The 23,499-nt window shown below is 39.0% G+C and overlaps 1 protein-coding gene across 1 annotated transcript; it reads right to left on the bottom strand.

Annotated features, from left to right (window-relative positions):
* Positions 1-694: 694 nt before the first annotated feature.
* On the bottom strand, positions 695-23,499 carry LOC306755970 (uncharacterized protein; the record flags this gene model as incomplete). The annotated part of the gene is made up of 9 exons (XM_079240560.1): positions 695-1,453; positions 5,150-5,243; positions 7,313-7,394; positions 7,478-7,652; positions 7,733-7,860; positions 8,263-8,444; positions 9,778-9,889; positions 10,813-10,874; positions 23,300-23,499. The coding sequence occupies 9 exons, from the start codon at positions 23,497-23,499 to the stop codon at positions 695-697; spliced, it is 1,794 nt and encodes a 597-aa protein (XP_079096686.1).

Consider the following 23,499-nt stretch of genomic DNA (forward strand, 5'->3'; position numbering starts at 1 on the left):
TTCACTGGCACTGAGTACTACCATATATATAATATATACATATACACACAGATACATCCATACATGTCAGTATAAAAAATCTATCTATGGCATTGACTTCCTGCTTACACCTGCAGTCAGGTCCTGTAAATCATCGCTTTCATGTAAAAAGATAATAATTTGCTCTAAGTTTGCTTGTTTTTAATCTGATTGAACAAAACAGGATGAATGGTTACAGTGGTTGCAGATAAAACTGCAGTGAAACAGACATCATCATAGTGCATGGTGAAGCAACATGCATGCCGGGGCTACAGTTTAAGCTTGTAAAGCATGCAGGACCATCGGAATATGAAGCTGCACAGGGTCAACGGTGATAACAATCTAACTTGTAGCATAAAAAATGACAGCCGCATGTGTTGCATTTCTGTTGAGACAAAAGTTTCCAGTGCATGTGACCAGACTTTCTAAATGCTTGCATGCGTAATAAAATATAGACTTTCCCTTATAACAACAGTTTGGAAATATCTTTATTTTTGCAGCACGGTCATCTTTCTTACACTTATTAAATGTTTGAAAGCTAAATGTACAAGTTTACAGCAGAGGAATCAGACTATATACATATTGCTAAAACACCTGTCGGCAGCATACTGGTGAAACATCTCAAATCTTTTCCTCTTCAGATCTGATGGAAGTAAAAATGTTCATATTCTAGCAATCACTTCTGGTTGAGTTCTTCCCTCACGCTGCCAGCGTCCTCCTGAATTGTGTTGCATATCATCCACTGCTTGACGTAATTGGAGTTTGAGGTCTTGTGCCCATTAATCGAGTCTAGATGATCTGCATGGTTGGAGTCTGTCGCTCCAGGGCTGCTGCACTCCCCAAAACCACTGTCAATGGTGTCCAAGTCCACATGAGGGTAGCCGTCCTCAGACTGCTCGTTTGACTCAAACGAACTGAGCGACACCCTCTCCGGCTCATCAATCTGGTTCTCAGGCTGAAAGTTGATGTTTTCCATTAATAAGTCATTGACCATGTGGTTTTCATGCTGCAGAGACATCCCACTTCGTCTTCTCATCATGGACACATGCGGTTCTTCTAAATCATAGCCAGCATGTTCTCTGTTGGCATCTTCAAATGATCCGAAGCTTTCCCCATCTTGGTAGCTTCTGAGGGAGCTCTGTGATGTAACTTCCTCCTCAAAGTCCTCGCTTGATAGGGTTACAGTGTGAATGGAGATGTGCCCGGTGGAGTGGCCCGTGCCGTGTGAGCTGCCACAGTCCTGGAAGGTCTGCAGCAGGTTGCTGGTGGGCTGGGATAGATGCAGGAGGTGGCCTTCTTCTGCCTCGCTCTCCTTGCTGTAGCTTTCCTTCTCGTTGTTCCACTGAAGAATGCTGTGATGTTTCTCGCTTGGCATTGGACCACTTCCACCCATCCTCAGGTAGTCATACTCTTTGAATACAGGCTTCACCCACTCCTGCAACGGAGCAAAGGGAGGGAAAGGTTAGCTGTTTGCCTCATGAAAGTGTTAACACATGACTGAAGACATCTGATAGCTGCAATGGAACAAGTTGTCCAATGAGAAGAATGTTGGCGGAAGCTTTGACCCTTCATTCTTCTTGCATCCAGCGGCAGTATCGCTGGTGTATGAATGGTTGAAAGCAGCGATCACATACCATCTCATTGCCAAGAATGTGGTGTGAATAATTAATGAATTGTGTGCTTCAGAAAGGATCCATCTTTATTATTAATTCTGATGAAATGACCTCATTTTATTTGCGATAATGTCACCCAGATGAGTCCTGAGGTGCTGGAATTTTAAACCTTTAGGACAGATGGGAGCATTGGCATTCTCAATGTTGTGAATGATGGGGAGGAACAGCGCACCCAATGTCAGGAGCAATGACCTTTTAACCCTTTAATTTCTGTATTTATTTACAATTATGTAACAACAAAATAAATACAATAAAATGTTATAAAATAAACAACAATTAAATATTTAATACATTGCTAATATTAAATATGAATACATGACAGATAAAGAACAAATCAATTGAATCCATTCTGGTTGTTTGATAAGCTACATGTGTAGCCACAGCTTGGCCTGTGGCAGACTGACTGAAACATGGCAGCCAATCAGCGCAAACCGCCCCTCCAACTCGCACCGAACATTCACGCACAGTCACGGAGGGTGGAGTGCTTTGCCTGAGGACACAACAACTGATCGACGAGTGCAGGGCTACTCAGTTTGGTTCCATGACGGCTGTAATCCTGAAGGTTTTCAGTATTAAACTCATATTTCTGCTCCTCCAGTAAATCAAAATTATCAGGAAGTAACATGGACCACTACCCAAATGGGTATCCTTCTGTTTGCTATGGCAACAATGAAGGTCCAGATCCCAACACCTCCACAAGGGTACCAAAGGCTCAATACTGGGACCCCATTTGCCCAATATTCTGTGAGCACCATCAGCTAAAGCTCAGTAATCTTCTCACAGCTTTACATTTCACTGCTATGCAGATGACACACTGTTTTACCGGAGGTAACATGTCCACTGGATGACCTCAATTCCAGTCCATAATTCTCTGTCTTTCATATCTACATGGATAAAATCCTTGATTGCCCATCTCAGTCAATCAGTGACTTCATAAAAAAAAAAAAAAAAAAAAAAAAAAAAAATATATATATATATATATATATATATATATATATATATATAAAGACTTCTCTCTAACCAGTGTGTGAGAAGGCTTGTTATTAATTATGCTTTTGGAAAAATTGGAAAATTTAATTGATTATGAGCATGCAAAGCAAGCCTTGATACAAACCTGAATTATCTTGTCTCAGATACTGAGATGCTCCTTCAGCAGGACTCCCAAAATATACTTCTGTATTTTTTACTATGTTTAGTACCAGTATTGCTCCTCTCCCACGAGTTAATAGAAACATTAAAGGATTGCAAACACAAGCTCCAAGAAGTAAAGAAAAAGATGACATGACATGCATTCAATAAATAAAAATAACCTCATTTTTACCTGAATGAACGTTTAGGGCATGCCTAACTGTGCTTCTTTTGCAGCCACCTTTAACGTCAATGCAGCAAGATAAGCATGAATCAAAGTTTTGATGCCACAGCCACAACCACAACATCCTGACAGAAAAAACTCTCACCAGCTCTTCCTCATCTCTAAATCAAGATAATAGCATTAACAGTCTACTGCAGCAAAACTACAGTTACAGCTGAAGAGAAATTTATGTCAGCTTAGTTTTTTCATACACAAAAAACCCCCCCAGAAAGATTAAATATATGTAGTAAAAAGTTCCCACTTTCATTTTCATGTAATCGTGCATTGATGATGCAATGTAAATAATTGTATTTTTTATATGTATGCATATTAGTACATAAATATAAGCTGACAGAAAGACTTGAAATTATATATGATAATATATTTATGATATATGTATATAGTTACGATATTATGCTACCGTTCATGATCAAAGACTTGTTTACATGAAAAGTTAACAACCTAAAGTGCCTACAAATATTTATTCTTAAACATTATGTTTAAAACCTAATTAATCTGCGAAGAGGTTGTATTAAAAATTAATAAACCAGCTGCTCTAGAGAACTCATGTAAGTCATGATAAACAATAAAACTTCCCTTTTTCACTTCCTGTCAAAAAAGGATGTTGCTTGTTTGTGCTGCAGCAGCGCCCTCTGGTGGCAGAAAGACAGAAGTACATGCACTCCCAGCCAGAAGAACTGGTTGTGGTTTAACAGCAAAAACAATACGATTGCAATTTAGATACAGAATTTCACCCAAAAAATGAACAGGACTATGAAGGACCATAATTTCTTAAATGAGGGTACAACTGAGAGTACTTGGAGATTCTCCAGGGGGAACGTAGGAACAAAGAGGGATCATTTGTTCTATCTTTTGGATTGTTTTGACTTAATAGAGATGTGATTTTAGTTTGGATGATGAGGTGAGTCTGTTCAGGTGTTCAGGATTACTACATGCATGCTTACTCTGATCATCATCTAGAATACTAAATTTCGCTTTCAGAAGGTCTGTAGTAAATGTTTATTAAATGATATTACAGATTCATGTTGATCTAGAAGCTGCAGTAAATGTGTAAATATGTCAAAATGATCAGATATTAACTCAAAATGTGATAAAAGTTAATAAAGATTAAAACAATATCTATGTATGAATGTATGAATGAAAAAAAGCTGTAAACTCTGCATATCTTAGATAATATCTGAGGCAGCTAGACAAGTGGAGGATAGAAGATGAAACTAACTCAGGATCTGAAAGGGATGTCTTGGAGAAATGGGGTCAAATCCAGCAAAGACCTAAAACAGGACCTGAGAGATGAATCTGGACCTTCCGTTGATACATCTATTGTTGGCCGAAGCCTCATCAGAAACGGTTTCCATGGAAACACGGTTGTCAAGAAGCCAGAACTGGACTGAAATTAAGTGGCAACAGGTCTGATGGAGGGATGGATCCTCTCCAGAACCTGGATCTCAACATTATTGAAGCAGTGTGAGATGATCTGGTCAGAAAACTGAACAAACAGTGGAAACATGAAGCTTCGGAAAGTCCTTCAAGGAGCCCGGAGAACTGTTACTGAACGACAGAAAGCCTGTCTAAAAGGCTTCAGACAGTGTTGAATGACTCTAGAAACTCTGTTTTTCTCTCAGTGATATGTGTCTATTAATAAAAGCTACTTGTAGTATGAGGTGAAAATATAAACGCTGATGGAAGATCAAGAATAAAGATAAGAATAAAACAACAGTGAGAGTTAAAAACAGAAACCACCCTATTTTCACTTTGAGTTCCAACCAGGTAAAGGCAAACAGTTTTTAGTGTGACACAACGGCAAATGAAAGGATTTTTGGGGGTATTTTCCACAGCAGTGGAACAGGTTTGATTTGTCATACATAGATATCCACCCACACAGCTTTATCAGACAGATAAAACAAACAAAAAAAAAACTCTTGAAGCCCCTGCAGTCTGAATCATTTACATCATGGAGTCCCTTAAATGTGCAGCTGCGGGAAAGCCCCATCGAGCGGGGTCCAGATGTGCTGAAACTAACTTGGGCAACACCTGCTGGGCTGATTTGGAAACGACAGAGTGCATGAAGCTGCTTGGTTTTCCTTACCTCAAAGTTCCCTCCGTAGTTGAGGTAGAGGGGCTTGAAAAAGTCGTTCGGCTTGGGGTAGTACGACATCATCGCAAGCTTTTTCTGCCAAAACCTGAAACATGCATGAAATGAGCTGTGAATCAGCAAAGGCTAGCTGTGATCATGTCAGTTATCAGTCAGAGCAGGGTTGCTTCTCATGCAGGCGACATGGTTTTTTGGCGAAGATGTGACCGAAGGCAACAGCACTCTCTGTCATATCCAGTAATGCTGATGCTGCTGTTACCTGAATGGTGACATGGCGCCGCAGCCTTTCATAACGAAACAATGAAGATCTCATTTTGAGGAGTTGCAGAATGTAAGATTGTATTCTGCTGCATAGTACGAGCTCCCCAGACGCTCATCCAGAACAAAATTAGTCTTTTTTCATCATTAAAATTAAAGATGACCGAATCCTTATGAAACACGCTTTCTGAGAGGGTTCACGCATTATGTAGGACCAATAACTTCTGTCACCTTTATAACCAGAAAAACTTTGCAAAGAGGTTTATCTTAATGTTATATGAAAATGAACTTACACTTTTATTTCCATTCTTAAATATGGGGATTAAAGTTATGAGAGTTAGAAAAAAAGAGGAAATAAACCTTGATTATCTGTGTTGTAATCACCTTCCTGACTTTGGCAAACTGCTGGAAGGATGTTTGTCAAGACTATTTTCATCTTGTTCAGTTGGTTTCCTCTTACTGAAACTCATAATAAAAACAGACACTTTCCCTCAATTCTATTCTCTATACGTGTTGGGAGATTGAAGTAAAACCTAATTTAAAACAAAAAAAAAGAAAAAAAAAAAAAAAGAAAATTAAAAATTAGTATATTTTTACATGCATGTCCTTAAGCCACGAGCCCACCAGGTCCTTCTGGTTCCAGCTAACCAGGTGCACCCCAAACAACTGTTACCATACTGATTTATTGATAATTGATCTACAGCTTGCAGGACTGTAAGCACATCTGCAGAGTGCCAGTAGTGCATAATGACACAGAAAGCATTCATTCGCTATAATCCTCTGACAGATGCTACGTTTATACCCAAAGCTGACAGCCTTACCTGTCAGTCAGTAATCATCTGATCCATGAAGCTAAATAATCAAATAAATCAACACAGTACTGGTTAAAAATTTGGCCCCACTTTCCCATTATATTTAGGGATGACAGGTAAGGGTGTCACAGCTGTGTATAAAAGGAGATTTAGTGCAACTGATTAGATTTCATGGGAAAGTTTGTCCAAACATTTTACTGGTAGTGCAGGTGCAATGTGTGCTCTCCTGTTGCTAATTAGTACATGTGCAGCTGATTTTTGTTCACTCTTCTTGTACACCAAAGAAGAGAGTATTACAGTATTCTAACCTAATAATAATAGCTAAAACAAAGCTATTAAAATGTAGTTTAAACACAATATAAGTTCAGATCTCCACACTGTGTGGTCTCACATCATTTTTGGGGTGATTTAGCATATCTTAGAAACACAAAAGTAGAGACGTTTCCCTCTCTGCTGCAGTGTTTTTGAACAGCTAGTTACCAAATGTTTGTGTCCTTGGGTTACGACAAACAAAACATTCAGCCGCCTTCAAGTAAAATGTTTTACTTTAAGCTACATGAACCCATGTGGGTATGTTACATGGTTATGAGATATCTGCAGCATGTATGCTAACAGAACACATGCAAATGTTGCTAACAATTAACAGCTGTCTCTTACAGAAGAAATGTAACATGATCTTTAAAAACACTCAAGGTGTCAAGTTTTTTGAACTTTTGTTGTAATGAGAGGCGTCCTCGCCTCTCTGGCAGTGATGCTCTGCGACTTCCTATGTCTGCTTGTCATTTCAGTGCAATGTGTTGCTGCACATACGGCTCTGCAGTGGTTTCTCTATATGTGGGAGGTGATGCCAGGAAAGTGTATATTGATGCAGTGAGACGCCTTGCTAATCGTTTACTGGAAGACAGCTCCACTTTAATGAGTTACCTCTCTGTGTGATGTTTATAGAAACACAAACAGATAATTATGCCTAGCAGGATTTTTTTTTATTTAGATGTTTTTATGATGAGTTTTTCTTCAGTTCTGGGTAACATCAACTCTGAAGAGGTTGAAAACTCAAACCAAAACTGCGTTGTTTAAAAGTACTCACGGTTTATGTAGGTATCCCAGCAACAGGAGGCACAGCATGAAAATGATGGGTAGTGACACATACAACCAGAATATATCCATTCCTGCAGAAGGAAAGTGGGGAAAGGTGTTTTAGAGATATGCTAATGATGCAGAAACATTCACTTTGCTTGAAACTTTGAAGCACCTTCAGATTTTCTTCCACCTCTCCATTCTACATCGAGAGACCATTCGCTCCATGGACCTTCCAGGAAGTCTTGGCACACTTTGGCCTGAACATTCACGATGAAACTTGCATCTGGCTCCAGCTGTTCATGGTCTACCTGGCAAAACTCGTTGTTCACTAGAAGCAAATACGGAGTCTACGGGGACCAAAAGACAGGGAACGTCAGCACAAACCAAGAAGTCCAGCATCACCTTGTTCCTGTTGCTTTCGTGTTACCTGCAACGAGTTTTCGGTTCTTATGCGGACCCGGTATGTGAGGCAGAAATTGTGGCTTTTGCTCCAAGTGAGGTTGTAGGAACTTCCAGTGATGGCCACGCTGACGTTAAACGGAGGCCGAGGTTTGACTGTAAAACAAAGCGTCCAGACAAGAAGAAATGTGAAAATGAAAATGAAATCTGTAACACCACAAGTTGCAGTTGGGTCCTATTTTTAGCTTTAGCGTTAAACTCAGGCAGAAAGCAGGTGTGTGGAGGTTTGCTCTGAGTGACAGTTTGGGGAAGTTGCCAGTATGTTTTATTTTATCTGTGGACTTTCCACATGAAGAAGAAATGTAAATTCTAAAAATGGCTTGTGCTGGTTGGATTAGGAGGTAGATGAAAAGAAAAGTTCCTATAAATGATTTTTACAGACATTTGGAGCGTGTCATGGCGGATCTAAAGGTGGCATTTTTCATGTATGTTATCAGTTCAGCAGAAATGACTAATAATGAATGCCAAACTGAGTCATTCATGATGAGTTCAACCCACCAAAGTCAGACAGTATCCACTCCTTATGGTCCTTCATCATCTCTTGGCTGTTTTGCAGACTGGCTGATGCTTCACAGTCGGTATCAACAGACATGACTTTCTTGAGCCCCTCGGAATGGATTGTGCACCAGGCATGAGGTGGTGTGATGACACAGCTGTCATTAACCTCATCTTTTCCATCTCTGGAAGACACAAACCAAGTTAGGAAGCGTAATTTCTGTCAGACCGTCCCACATCCTGATAGGTTTTAACGAAACAACGAGACGTTTACGGATTAGTGGGTCCAAAACTGGATGATTTCAGGGAGCCGCCAAATAATTGTAAAAACTATAAAACCAAGATTTGTCAATTATATTTGGAGTTTGACCAGAACTGTCTTCATAAAACCATTAACGAGGCAATAAATCTGTGACATTAACACTTTAATCTCAAGGTTTTTAAGCCACAACCTCCAACTTCGCATCCGTTGGTGTTCACATATTTCATCCTTCTAAATGCAAGGCTGGAACAACGGTGCAGTCCCCATGAATAAGGAGGATAAAGTGACCTTTGGAGGGTTGGGTTTACCGCTGTGACGAGGTACCAACACACCTGAAATCCGCTGCTCTCGTAGAAATGACACCAAACTCAGATTTTTAATATAGCATGTGGACTAACTTTGGTTTTTCTGCATTTGCATGTTAAAAAATCACAATAAAAATGATCTGGCAGCCTCCTAAAATGATCTCACAACCCCCACTGGGGTCCCAACCCCCAGTTTGAGAACCACTGTATGAACACATAAACAACGAAGTTTGTCATATTATGACATGGATGAAATGAATCCATCTAAAACCTCTTTATCCTCCTGATTGAAGACGATTCTGACAGATTTCCGGTTAAAGGATGCTGCAGGATGAAACGTTTTATATATCACACATATAATCACTCAGTCATCATGTGAGGGGGGGGGCTAAAAACAACATCAGGGTATGGTGTTTCAACCTCTGGTTCAACCTTATTTCATGCACAAAAGCCCAACGGTGGCTTATTTAAACTGGTATGTATAAACTAATAATAACATTTAGTAAAAAATGAGCAATTTGTTAAAGTAAATGGACAAAAAATGACAACCTGAGAAGAAATCAGGCATCCAACTGCCCGTTGGAAGGTGTCTACGAAGTGCATGCACAAACATTTTGCACCATTTTCAGATGAGGTGAGCACGGATGTTGTGAGAGGGTTCATGTCAAAGCAAGCAGTGATGCTTCTAAAGCTAACATTTTACTGTTTAATGCTTAAAAGAAGCGATTCTGAGAAATAAAACCTAAATAATCAGCAAAAGTAAAGAGTCAATGAAAATACAACAGATTTTTATTTAACAGAATTTATGCTTATTGTGTCAGGAGTTCAATAAATTACTGTGAGGTAGAGCTGAAAGTGAACCGCTAGCTGCTGAGCTATCATCCCAACTAAAGCTGGCGGTGCACGAACACACAACAAATCCACTTCCTTTAGTGACACATCAACTTTTACCTGCAAGTGACGTTCAGGAGGACCGGATGCAGAAGCAGTGAGTCTGAGCAGGAGCAGTTCAGAGAGTCTTCGTAGTCAGCGAAGCAGGTGATGTTGCAAAAAGATGCAGCTGCTGCAGGAAAGTTAAAAACAATCTGGTTTATTTATATTAGAATAATTGAGATGCAGGATAAATTTAGCATCTGATTTGTGGTGCTTTAATAACCTCTGAATGTAGATTAGTGTCATATTTACTGTAGAATGCTTGATTATCTTGTTTCTGTTCTTTAATCCTTTTCTGATTTACACACACACATTTTTTATTTCCATAAATATACAAACACACTTATTAATTATGGATCTCTGTGGTCTATTTTATGTTTTATTTTACTTGATATGTTCATTTGATACGTCAATACGTTACGTTTAACGTTAGGGCTTGATACCCTGCAACCCTACAAGGGTTTTTTTTTTTTTATCTCACCTACACAGTTTTCTTGTTCTGTTTTTTCTTCATCAATTATTTTATATTGTGCAAATAAATTAAATTAAACAATGAGATTTAGCTCAATTTAACACACAGTTTTGAATTGTTGACTCAAAAGGTTCATCTTTATCACAAAATGTGTCTCATTTAGCATCGAGGCAAGCGTATAATCATCGTCCTGTGAGCTTATTTCAGAAATGTGAAGCAACACGAGAGAATATATGAATAAAATAAGCCAACTTACCAACAAGTAGAGTGAAACCCCATACTGACAAAAAGAAGACCAGTTTTAGAGCCATGGGGGTGACTCACTGTTACCAGCTGCTGGGCAGACAGGGGGAAATGCCACATTTACCATACTGGGACAAAGGTTAAGTATGAAATGAGACAACTTATAAAGCTCCATAAACTCTAAGAGGCAGCCAACAACATCACTGGCATCAATATTAAAGCTTAAAAAAGTTTACAGTCTGTGTGGCGTTAGATACAACAATATTAACATGAAATAGAAAATGATACATAATCTATTAAAGGAACTAAAGTTTCTGTTCGTATATAAAAAATCTTACCTTTTTGAATGAAGAACTCTGAATCGGTGAAGAAGCCAACGGAGTCAGTGATGTACTGATGTCTGAGTGGAAGAACACTCGAGCTGTCGCGCTCAGATCGTCACTGACAGCACCGTGACTAAGGAAGTGGTTTCAGAGCAACGTAATGCATTACCTTCCCACCACATCCACCCTTTCTCTCCTGGGCCAACACAGAGACTCTAATGCATGCTTTTATCTCCAGTTGTATTTACAGTTGTACCGCCCTGCTTTCTGGTCTTCCACAAACATCTCATGTTGGGAACTTTTACAGAACTCAGTGGTCAGTTTGCTGAGGAAGACCAGAAGGCGGGCACATATATAAACCCCGTTTTAACATTACTGCATTGGCTCCCTGTGTGCTTCAGGATTGATTTTAAAGTTCCTTTAATGGTTTTTAAATATCTTAAGGGTCTTGGACCTTTGCATTTACCACATGAGCCCTTCCGGACCCTAAAGTCCTCTGGCACTGGCCTTTTTCAGAGTTAAAAAGTTAGAACCCGGACTTAAATCGAGGCATCTTTCCTCCTGGAGGACCTGGGGGTCACAGAGGAGGTTCATATCTTTAAGGGCAGGTTCAAAACCCACCCAAATTCCACTTTTAATGAATGTTTTACCATTTTACATATTAGTTACTTGTCTGTTTAGTTGTTTATTTTTCATATGTTCTTAGCTTGTAAGGATTTTTGTTTTTAAACTATGTCTCTGTGTTTCAGTGGGGCCACCTGCACAGGGGGCTGCAATGGTTCTGGCCGGGATGTGTCACTCACATGGAGGGCATCTGTTTTGTAAACAAGCTTTGTGCTCTAATATGAAACATGGTTTATAAATACAATTTGACTGATGATTGATTAAAATGACTGCTGAGAATATGCACCATGTAACCCAAACTTAAACAAAGTCAAAAAAGTTATTGGGTTAAAAAAATAATACATTAATGGCTCTTTCTTTAAAGGCCAATCAAGTAAAGAAGGGTTTAAGTATTTAACAGTTTGCCGTGTTTCATCATCATTCTACTCAATAAACCACATAATGAACAAATGAGAAGCCATATTAAGTTTTTATCTATGATTAAAAGGCTTAAAATTACATTAATTTAGAAATTAGGTAACCCTTAATGTAAACTAATAGTACTTTCCTAATTAATCGTCCTTTACAAATATTAACACCTGGTTTCATATTTCTAGAAGAGACGTCTTTGTGCAAGAACTGCAAAGACTGTTAACCTAATGTTAGCATAAATGTATTTATTATTGCTAATCTAGTTCTGTGCTAGCACTAAATTAGCTTTAGTGCTATATGAGGAAACAATGTCATATTTATTTTTTAGTGAGTGCATTTATGAACCACACATCAACTCCAAAAATAAAATCTAAAGATGCTCAAAGAGTACATCAGTATTCAAGTTACTCAGCACCAACTAAGCTAGCGCTACATGATCCAGTTTCATTTAAACAGGAACCACCAAGGATGCTAGCTGATTTAAAAGTCACTTGAGCATTAAAATTAAAACAAATCTAGCCTGTAATCAGTAGTTATTGTGATTAGAAAGATATAAGAATGAAGACAAAAGGAGATACGAATTTCTTTTTTGTCAAGAAGCTGATGATACAGTTAAATTTAAACAGGATGCTAGCAAGGCTGCTAGCTGATTTGAAAGTCACTTCAGCATTAAAATGAAAACAAATGTAGCCTGTAATCAGTGTGATTGTGATTAGAAAGATATAAGAATGAAGACAAAAGGAGATACTAATTTATTTTTGTAAAGAAGGCTGATGATACAGTTAAATTTAAACAGGATGCTAGCAAGGCTGCTAGCTGATTTGAAAGTCACTTCAGCATTAAAATGAAAACAAATGTAGCCTGTAATCAGTGTGATTGTGATTAGAAAGATATAAGAATGAAGACAAAAGGAGATACTAATTTATTTTTGTAAAGAAGGCTGATGATACAGTTAAATTTAAACAGGATGCTAGCAAGGCTGCTAGCTGATTTGAAAGTCACTTCAGCATTAAAATGAAAACAAATGTAGCCTGTAATCAGTGTGATTGTGATTAGAAAGATATAAGAATGAAGACAAAAGGAGATACTAATTTATTTTTGTAAAGAAGAAGGCTGATGATACAGTTAAATTTAAACAGGATGCTAGCAAGTCTGCTAGCTGATTTTAAACATGAAAAAGTGAAGGAATATATCCTTTAACCAACATGAAAAAGTGAAGGAATATATCCTTTAACCAACATGAAAAAGTGGAGGAATATATCCTTTAACCAGTCTGTTTTTTTAAAAGGAAGATGTAAGAATGAAAAGAAAGGCATACATTTCAGATTTATTTAGAGGAAGGACAAAAATCAGGCAGAAAAAGACCTGATTTGAAATAGCAGCCTTTAAAGCACACAAACACAAGGATTCATTCCACCACCACCAAAACTGCAGCAGCGAAAGGAGCCATCACTCCCCTTCATATCACATCACACCCCACAGACCAACTCTGCTCTCCTTTACAAGCAACTACAATGCTTTTATTTCTATGGTATAGTCATAGGGCCGTTTAAAAACAACTTTTGACCTGCAAGTAGGCTGAAACAAGTCAAGTGTTTTCAAGGGACATTATGACTATACCATTGAAATGAAGCCATTTAAGTTACTTTAAAGGGAGGGATTTTTAGTGTGTGTGTGAAATGTAGTCATCTCACCTCAGATGTGAAAGGGTAAATCCAGGAAGCTTTCCTACACAAACAGTTTACTTTAATTTGAGCTTCATGTAAAAATGGACTCTGTAATGTGGTCAGTGTGTCTACATGATTAATACTAATTAAAAACTTTAACAGACTGAAATAGAAGCTGTGTGTGGTCTGCAAGAAAGAAAAACTATTTAGATCAAGAAAAGGTCCCAACACTTCTAGACTATTCAGCCCAGTGTGTCTGGTGTCCTTTAGGGGGCAGCAGATGACCATAGATTGTTGATTTAACCTTGTGTTTACTGTGAACAAACATGAAATATTGTACAACATACTTCAAATGAAAAGTTCTGCTATTGTTCATATCCTTCTGCAGCTGAACTTCAGCATCAAGATAAAGATTTTATGTCTTATACACAAAGAGAGACAGATGAACTGAGGCAGGATGCAGAATCTTTTTCTAATTCTTTATAAACTTGCATAAGTTTGTTTTTGACTCAACTAAATCAGTTGAAATAAAAATAGAAGAGAGTGGGTTTAATCTGAAGAGTTTTAAAACTTATTGAATGCACTTAAATGTGATTTAACCAACTTAAAGAAGGAAAACACGAATTTTCCCTTTTTATTAGCAAAATTGATGTTAAATTCTGCACAAAGATAATCTTTGTTTTTGAATTTTTCGAAGTGAATTTTTCTTTTTTTGTTTTTACAAATGTCAAAAGACCCCAGTTTTCCACCTACTGTGGCATCATTGGGGCTTTTCAGCAGATTTCAAAGTATCTGAAGCTGTATGAGTCATAATGAACCTGTTGTGAAACGACTCAACACAAACTTTCTTAATCAAAATAGGTTTAAATGCCATCAACAAATGAATTTCCTTTTAAGCCTTAATTTTTCAATCAGAGCTGAACCAGAAACTATGAGATCTCTTCATATAAACCACACAGTGAGAGGTTTACTGATCAGCCTGCTGGCTTTTGTGGGACTTAAATAACTCTGTAGGTGTGTAGTCTGCTTTTGTATGATGTGAAGTTCTCAGAATGAGTCAAAACTAAATGCCACCATTTGACACTAATGGGCTTCAGCTGTACTCCCTCTTAGTATCTAATTAATTCACATTTAGTGATAAAACATATTCTTGGTTTTTAGGACACATGATTTATGTAATAGTGTGAAGTAAAAGAAAGACGCTCATGCTCTGGATGCTTCCACAAGTTTACACAAAATCAACAACATTTAAAAGAAAAAAGTCATTTAGTCATGTGGAAATCAAAATTATTTAACTAAACTTAAAAAAGAAGTAAAGAAATTTGTGCTTGCTGAGTACAGTGAGGCATGACTTGCAAGAAGTGTGTCTGTGTCGGGTGAACAGGATTGCCAAATGTATGGGTTGTACCCCCAAATATGTGTCCAAACTGCTTTTAATATTTTGCCATGTTGCTTGATCCAAAAAATTCACAATTCATGCAAGTTATACGTTTTAATCAGGCTTTCCAAACATGTGTAACACAACATCAACTGATATTATTAGACAGGAGAAATTAAAAATATAAATTTTCACACTTTAGGTTTATAAGGAAGAAAACAAGGACATAACTGTAGCCATCTAAGCTTTAATTAAAATACATTTTTAGTTAGACTAATAGAAAGAGATCAATCAAAAGTATGTCCTCCTGTTGGCAAAGCAGTTTAGTCATGGAAAGTTCGGCTCTTTTTAAAGATTCAGCTCTTTAGACTCCCTTAGATGAGTCGGTTCTTTCAGTTCCCAAATGGTTCATCAATCAGAATCACTCAGAGCTTCCAGTTTAGTTTAACTTAGCACCTATGAGTGGTTTGTTTATTGTTAAGTAGTTTTTAATCACAAGAGCCTTTGTTTTTGTGATTTTTTTTTCATTAAAACTTTCAATACCTTTAAATTAACAACTAAACACAGAAGTCATGATTGTGTTCAACTAATAGGATGTCTGGTACAAAATGGCCAAAGACAAACTTATAAAGAAAATTGTCCCGTTTAACCCCATACACATGGACAGACTGGACATCTGGCATAGCGGCCACTTTCCTGCTGGTCTGACGTGTTTCTGGAACCAATCTTGCATTTTTCTGGGCTTGCTGGTTCGTAAAACTCAGTAAAACATTGGACTGCCTGCTTCATTTCTCAACATATTCCCTGTTCACACTAATTCTGTTTGACTGGAACAGTCAAACACTCAAAACTATCCACCATTGTTCTCATTTTCCTGGTAGAGACGACTCTGTGGAGATTTCATTGGACATCCAGGCTTCCCGACCTTTTTGGGTTGTTACAAACATGCACCAGTGACGTATGAATAAACTATGAAAACTGTCTATTGACTGTCTGTCTAATCAAAATGTCAACAACACCAACAACCCTCAGATGTTGTAGGACCTCAGTTTAAAAGTACGTAATTCAGTGATCCATGCCAGTTTACAGCATTTCTCCATCATACTTCCAGCTCAAAGAAACTCCAGCCTCCACATCTTCATCACTGCCCAGTTTAGAGACAACCATGAAAGGTTGCTGCACACTTGTTTACGACTAACTCTCATTAGTGGCTGTAAACAACTGTTTACAACATGTCAGCTCATCAGTTTCTATGGTCAGACTTAACACTCGTCTCAACCTTTTTCTCCCATCTGAAGTTAAATAATTCCTCTATTGGTCTGTGAACGCACCATCATCACCGACTGGGACATAAATATGTTTAGTGGAAAGTATAAACAATCGTATTTGTAGTTCTTGGGCTCGTAAAAGACAGAAGAAGGAAGCAACTGTGCAAACCGGTATCCTGACTGCATATCCAACCAGTCTGCCCATTCTCCAATGACCTCTGACATCAACATGACACTCTGGTCCAGACAACTGCTACTTCATCCGATCTTCCTTTGTAAACACTACAGATGGTTGTGTGTGAAAATCAAAAACTGTAAATAGAGATGAACATAGCCTCCGTGACGTCCCCCAAAGGTTTCTAAAGAGCTGAATTGAAGCTCAGAGGGTGGTTCCTACCATCGCAATCTTGGCAGAGGCATGCATGTCGTGTCACCCGGAAAATACAAATATGGGCAAAGAGGTGGAGCTGAGAGGGGGGCTATGAGCGTCATGGTGGATGATTGACATCGAGCGAACACCAAGCTTTCTGTAGGTAAGAGCTAACCGAGCTAACCTGGAGATAATAGGAGATAACCAGCTAATGGTGGTAAGCGGGCTAAAGCTAACTCACGTTATTAAACAGCTAAAAACCGCGGTTGTTCTACATTCTTCTGACTTGAAGTGGGAGATTGGTACCTGTCAATCAAAAGGACACGCCCCTAAATATGCCGAACTTCGAGATTAAATTACTTTTAAACGGGCGAGTTGGAAAAAAAATCACTCCCCCCACAGTTGTCATGAAGGTAAACCTGACCTATTAAACCTGGATGGATTTTTGAACCAGGCTGTAAACATGTTTATTTCTGCTGTAAACATGTTTATTTCTGCTGTAAACATGTTTATTTCTGCTGTGAAGTTGGTCTTTTTAACATGGGAGTCTATGGGGATTTACTCTGTTTTGCAGCCCCTAGTGGATGAAGGGGGAACTGCAGTTTTATGCACTTAAGCATCGGCTTCACTTTTAACCGCCGGAGGCTCCGTCCATCTTTCATATACGGTCTGTGGTGAAAATCCCAGTAAACACTCAGACCAACAAGCTTAAATCTCCTTTCTTCCTTTTTCTCCTGCTCAGTTGGAAGCGATCTTCACCATGTCTGCATGACTGGATGTGTTGAGTTGCTGCCATGTGATTGGTTGATGGAGATATTTGTGTAAGCAGGGAACTGAACAGGTGGATCTTTGTTGTCAGTGCACAACATGCAGCGATGAAGTGCTGCAGATCCTTTCTGTAGTAAGTTAACCTACTGGTCGGGTCTGACTCTTGAATTTAACTAACATGCATCTATACGAGATATTTCATTGGTGGGAACTAAAAGAAACCTTCATTTAAACAAAGCTGTGGTCTGAATGATCCCGTAAGATAAGAAAGTAACGTTAATCTTTTACTTTTACAAGCACTGACCTAGAAAAGACTTCAGAGCTCGGCCTCAGTTTCAGAGCATGAAAACAAACATGTGAATGCTCACAGCCTAAAGATGTTATCATAAAGGATGTGGTTGATTCCTGGAGTCTTGCACAGACTTCATTCAAAGAACGAGGTCTCTGTGGACGCACAACTCCATGGTGAGAACGAACTTGAGCAAAATGCAACGCGACATACCGTCTGGCTACAAGATGAAATCCTGATGCACCAATATGGTGGACAAAGTAGCATCATCACCAGATTTATGTGTAGAGTTTTGCTTTTCTGAGCATTTTATTATTAGTTTTTCTGCTGATAATGAGATGTTTGTCACTGAATACTGAATAATAAATGTTTTCTTGTGCAAACAAAGTGTTTTGTGGGTGGTCTTTGTAAAAACACGACCCCCAGACTCCAGCAGGAAATAAAAGCGAGGTTTGGGAATTTCTCTTGGCACATAAAGACTGTTTGGTCATGAAGACTAACTCCTGGAAAGTCTTTCCTCTCTGTCCCCTGCAGTCACTCCACCGAAGCTTCAGCAGAGAAACGACAAGACAAAAGTTCATTTACAGTTTAGTCCTTGATTTGTGTTTGTGTTTAAATGACGAGATGCAGTACATCCTTCTGTGTAGTTCTGTTGTTTTTATCGAAGTATTCTCTGCGGTAAAGCTTGTTTGCGGTTGCTGGCAGTAAGACGAGAACAGCGCTGCATTTTTCTGAAGCTCCTTATTGTGACCTCCAGGATTATCATACATCTATGACGGATCTTCTTCGCTCCGCACTAGGCCATGAATAAATAACCTCGAGAGTCTGTGTTTAATCCATTTGGAAAATATAAGTGGACTCTCTCAGTTTAAATGTGTGACGTGAAAGCTGTTTTACCAGTTTCAAGTTCTCTCGCGCTGTTATAACGGTACTTAAACACACTGCCCGGCTCAGAACAGGACTAATATTTAGCTTTCTTTGTGGCATTGTTTCAATAAGCTTCTGCAACGCCACCAGATTCATTTCCATCCAGTCTTACTGGATCTTGTATTGATGATGGGAGAGTCCAACCAGCACATCCCAAAGATCTTCCATGAGGTTCAGGTGGTGGCAGGTCGATGTGAAAATGACGTGTCCTGTTACCCAAACCACTCTCTCACAACCTGACCCCATGAATCCTGGTGCTGCCATCAGAGAAGACGGAATAACGCACTCATTCAGTACATTCATGTTGAGCACATTCATGTCAGCCTTTTTCATTAGAATCCAATTCTAATTTCGTTTGCTTGGAAAGTCGCTTCGTTTGGGGAAATGTGAGCACGCTGAATGAATTCTGATTTGGATCAAAGAAGCGCCTACAAATTGCGGTCTTGGTCTGTTCAAGTGGACCAAATCCAGGAAGCGGACAACAAAAAAAGTCACTTGCTGCATGTGGCTTAGCTTACCATTAGCTTAGCATTGCATTGTGGGTTAATTGTGGGTAAATCCATAGCGATGGCGTTAAGGGTCCTCTGCCTTGTCTGGTGTTCATACTGCGTCCATTGTTGCAGTGGATTTCTGCAGTATACTTGCATAAGACACAATAAAAACCCAAAACAGCCATAGTTTGGTCTCCATGTTTAACTGGCAGGTGGAGGAAACAGTTGTTCTTCTTCACGTGGGTCTTGTCCTCTCTTTTGCTAAATACCAGTGCAGCGCCACCTCTGGTGGGAATGGGGATATATTATTCTAATGGTTTGACTGGTTTGACCAAAGTGCAGCGTGAACGCGATCTCTGTCTGGATGGATACACCCCCCTACAGCTGAGCCCAGTCCCCAATTGGACCAAGATTATCCTGGTGTGAATGTAGATAGCAGAAATAATTTTTTACACATACAATGTCTCTGAACTGAGACCAGAACTTAGACCTGACCAACTGCTGCATCACCAGATCATAGACTTCCCCCACAGGATTGATGTCTGCATGACTTCATCTGCCTCTCTTTTTACCCTGATGCTGCCATCACTCAGGGTCAGTCTGGACTCATCAGACCACATAACCTTCTTCCTGGACTTCCAGAGTCCAGTTTTTATGCTTTCTAGCAAACTGAAGCCCTTTTCTCATTCCCACAAATTCACGATTAAACAGTCCTGAATTTTATTACTTCTTGTCTTTGATTTGATTTCACCAATCAGTGACCACCATCCTTCAGGATATTTTTCTGACCACATTTCTTCCTGAAGATGATGGTTTCTTATCATCCTTCCAGTTTTTACTAATGTGTTGGACAGCATTTAATGCTGTTTTGCTCTTAAATGTGGCTCCTATCAGACAGCTGTAAAACTTGGAGGCGACATAAGATGAAAAGTTTCCAACTTTGAAACTCAGACTTGTTTTGATGACACATTGACATCATTATGTAGAATCCTGTAGCCATTGTTGCCTTGCAGCTTTCTCAGAAACACTGAGGAACTCCTCCCAGTCTGGACCATTTTGCCTCACAGCACTGCATCCCTCAGCAGCAACTAGATATTAACACAATGACTGTTTAGAAATTTCACCATGGAAAACTCATCAAATAAACAACAGAGGAGCAAAATATTGCAGGACGGGAGGAAGAGAAAGGAAGAGAAAAGACAAGAATCAACATCAGACCGGCCGGAGGGAGCTCAGAGAAGAGACAGGATGCAAGACGGTCGTCGTTAGGAGACGCCAAAGCATTAAAATCTGCCTAATTTCATTAGTGGTGCTTCAAACCAAACGATGAGAATGCAACGTTTTCTAAAGGAAACAAAGAACTTGGAGTTTTAGACGCAGCAATAACTTCATCATGTTCTGCATGAATATCTGTCAAAACACTGCAATAAAAGGAATGAACATGATAAAAGATGTCATCTCCATCACCCTTTCAGCTAAACAATTAGAAGAAAGTTACACAATAGAAAAAGCAATTAGTAAGTGAAAGTTGGTTCACATATGAAAGTTGCTTTTCCTTCCATCACGATTTATTTTATTGATTAATTTTATGGCCAAATAATGTGACAAAACAACAGCTTTTATCCAGATACTCATTATTTTTCTTGCAACAAATAACTTTAAATAATCAAAAGATTAAAAAGAAAAAAGCTGTGAATCTGAGCAGTTAAGTAACATGTGCATGTGAAGAAAGCAAATATGATGTTGAATTATTGCCTGAATCATGATTTCTGGGGAAAAAACCAAACAATCCATGAAAGTAGAAGAAAGTTGACCCACTTGTTTTAAGCTACTGAAACTAATGAACCGGTGCAACAATCTCAGCTGAGGATTAGGTACGTAAACTTGAGGAATGAGTGATTCTTTAATTCAAGCTTGTTGTATCGGGTAGAGATGCCAGAATGAAAGTGATCCATGTGAAGCTCTTCAACATTCTGCAGCAGGTTTGAAGCTGTTTTATTCAGCTGTTTGTGTCTCAGCGTGTTTTCAGTGTTTAGATTTCTTTCACACGTTTTTTTGGGCTCAAAGCTTCACAAAACACATTTATTCTCACAGCGGATAGTTTGAGTTGTTCAGTACAGTAAAAGTATATTCCTTTTATTGCAAAATCTTTAACTTCAGTAACCCAGTTTATTTACATTTTAAGACTCGACCTGTGAAAATAATTGTAAGAAAAGTCCATTTAAAAAAAAAAAGAAGAAAAAAAAAAGAACTTCTTCGACAAAATTGAACAAAAAGTTAAGACAGACGGGATATTTACCACTTTTTAAATGGACTTGTACTTCTATAGTGCTTTTCTAGTCATACAGACCACTCAAAGCACTTTACACTACTTGTCACATTCACCCATTCACACACACACTCATACCCCGATAGGCACATCGGGGGGCAGTTTGGGGTTCAGTGTCTTGCCCTAGGACACTTTGGCATTTCAGGGGAAGCCTGGAATTGATCCCCCAACTTACCAGTTGAAGGACAACTGCTCTTCCTCCTGAGCTACAGCTGCCCCAATTGGAAATATCACCATGTGATATGTCCAGATTATTACAGTCGGGTCTTCTGCTTCCTGCTTTCTGTAAGGAGCAGAAAACAAGTGTTTACTTGTGTTTAGTAGAATTTTTAGCAAAGCTTTTACCATAAAGGTGATGCAGAATGTCTCAGGAACTGTATGCACCATGTTAGTCATGTTGGACTCTGTAGGGTTAAAAAATGGCTCAACATAAACTAATTTTTGTCATGTCGTAACCCTGCACAGACTTCTCTACCGTTTGTTAGCACCAAATTTTCTGTAATTGTAATGAACGTTACTCAAATTATATTTAAATAAATCTGAATTAAATTCATTGGAGGTTAATTTGCTAAAGTCGGTTGGAGTATGTAATACTGATATTGATTATTTAGATAATTTCACTGTTATTACTGTATTACTAATTGTTAAAAATAATTATCATTTTCCAAAGGAACAGTAAAAAATGTTTTTTTTTCTTTATGTGAACTTTAAATGTTTTTAATAACAGTAATGAGTTAGAAGTGTCATAACAAAATCTAATTATGTTGTATATTTGCATTCATGGATGTTTTAATTTGTTTGGATTTTAACATAACTCATTTTACACCATTTTTTCTTCTTTAAAAATTGTAATTAAGATTGTCACTGCTTTAAAATAGGAGCTGCAGATCGTGTACGTTTGACCCTCAGAGGCATCAATTAGAAAGGTTTCTTCTCCAAGTTGGAGGGTTTCAGTGCAGTACATCTGCAGCTCCACCAGAGGGCAGCACAGATATCTCCCATCCCATCCTGCAGAAGGACAACTTCACGTTTCTGTGTTCATTCATTCAGTTTGTACAAAAATAAATATCTCTGCTTTGCTTTGTATTTATTTAAAGCTGAGAATGTTTTCTCAAAAGATGCTTTACTTTTCATGCAAAATGAGAAGGAAGCTATGATGAGTTCAATGACCCAACATGACCAACTACAAGTCAGACAAAAAAAAACAAAACAAACTCTTTTCCTTTTTACTTATTCTGCTTTGATCAACTTAACTCTGAACGGTCCTTTTCTCAGTGTCTAATGGGACAAATTGAACGTTTTGCCGATGCTCTTAACATGTAAGAAGAACATCCAAACATACCACAGAGGTCACGACTGTCAACACAACTGTCAAGCTGCTAGTTTTCAGGAACAACAGACCAGAAAAAATCCAAATCATAACGAGTTCAAAAACAGTCGCAACATGTATGTTTGTGACCTTTGCCAAGTTTTGTCATATCTGAGAGGGTGTTCCTGAGGGCACTGTGTTAACATATGTGTGTGTGCTGCATTAACAAAAGGATGAGAGGGGGGGCTTTGCTCTTTTTAGTTGAGGTGGCTGGAACGGCACTCCTCAGGTTGAGAAGGGCTTTTTTATCCCTCTGGAGGGCTTCAGGCTCTCCATGAGCTGTTCTGTCAAGTGACCCGCAGAATAAAGCAAAGTGGTGGGGGTGTCTTAACCGCAAGGGTGGCAAAGGCTGTGGGGTTGTTACATGTTCAGTGTTGGGGGGGGGGGGGGGGGGGGGGGGGGGTGTAGAGGGCAGCTGTGCATGTGTTTGCCCATGTCTGAGTGAATAAGAGGAGGAAGGGGCAGTGAGGGAGGGGTGGTGGGGGGTCTGATTCAGGTTCAGAAGTGTTGAAGCATAAAATCTGTCTCTCTCTCTCTCTTTCTGTCTATCTCCCCCTCTGTTGCTGGGCCAGACGCAAAGCAACAGCAATTTGTGCGATTTCACAGCTCACCGAATCTCTAAAACTCTGACAGCATTGCGCTGAGGTGGGGCGTAATGAGGGGGTGGGAGGGAGAGACGGAAACAACGAGCAGGAGATGTAGAGATGTAGCGGCAGAGGCAAAGAACGTAGAAGTGAGAGTGAAGAGTGGAGACGAACAGGCAGGAGGATGATCCGGGGAGGTGGTCCGACCTCTCAGACAGTACAGCCAT

The sequence above is a fragment of the Telmatherina bonti genome (assembly GCF_933228915.1).
Source record: "Telmatherina bonti genome assembly, chromosome: 5".
In the NCBI taxonomy this organism is placed as follows: domain Eukaryota; kingdom Metazoa; phylum Chordata; class Actinopteri; order Atheriniformes; family Telmatherinidae; genus Telmatherina; species Telmatherina bonti.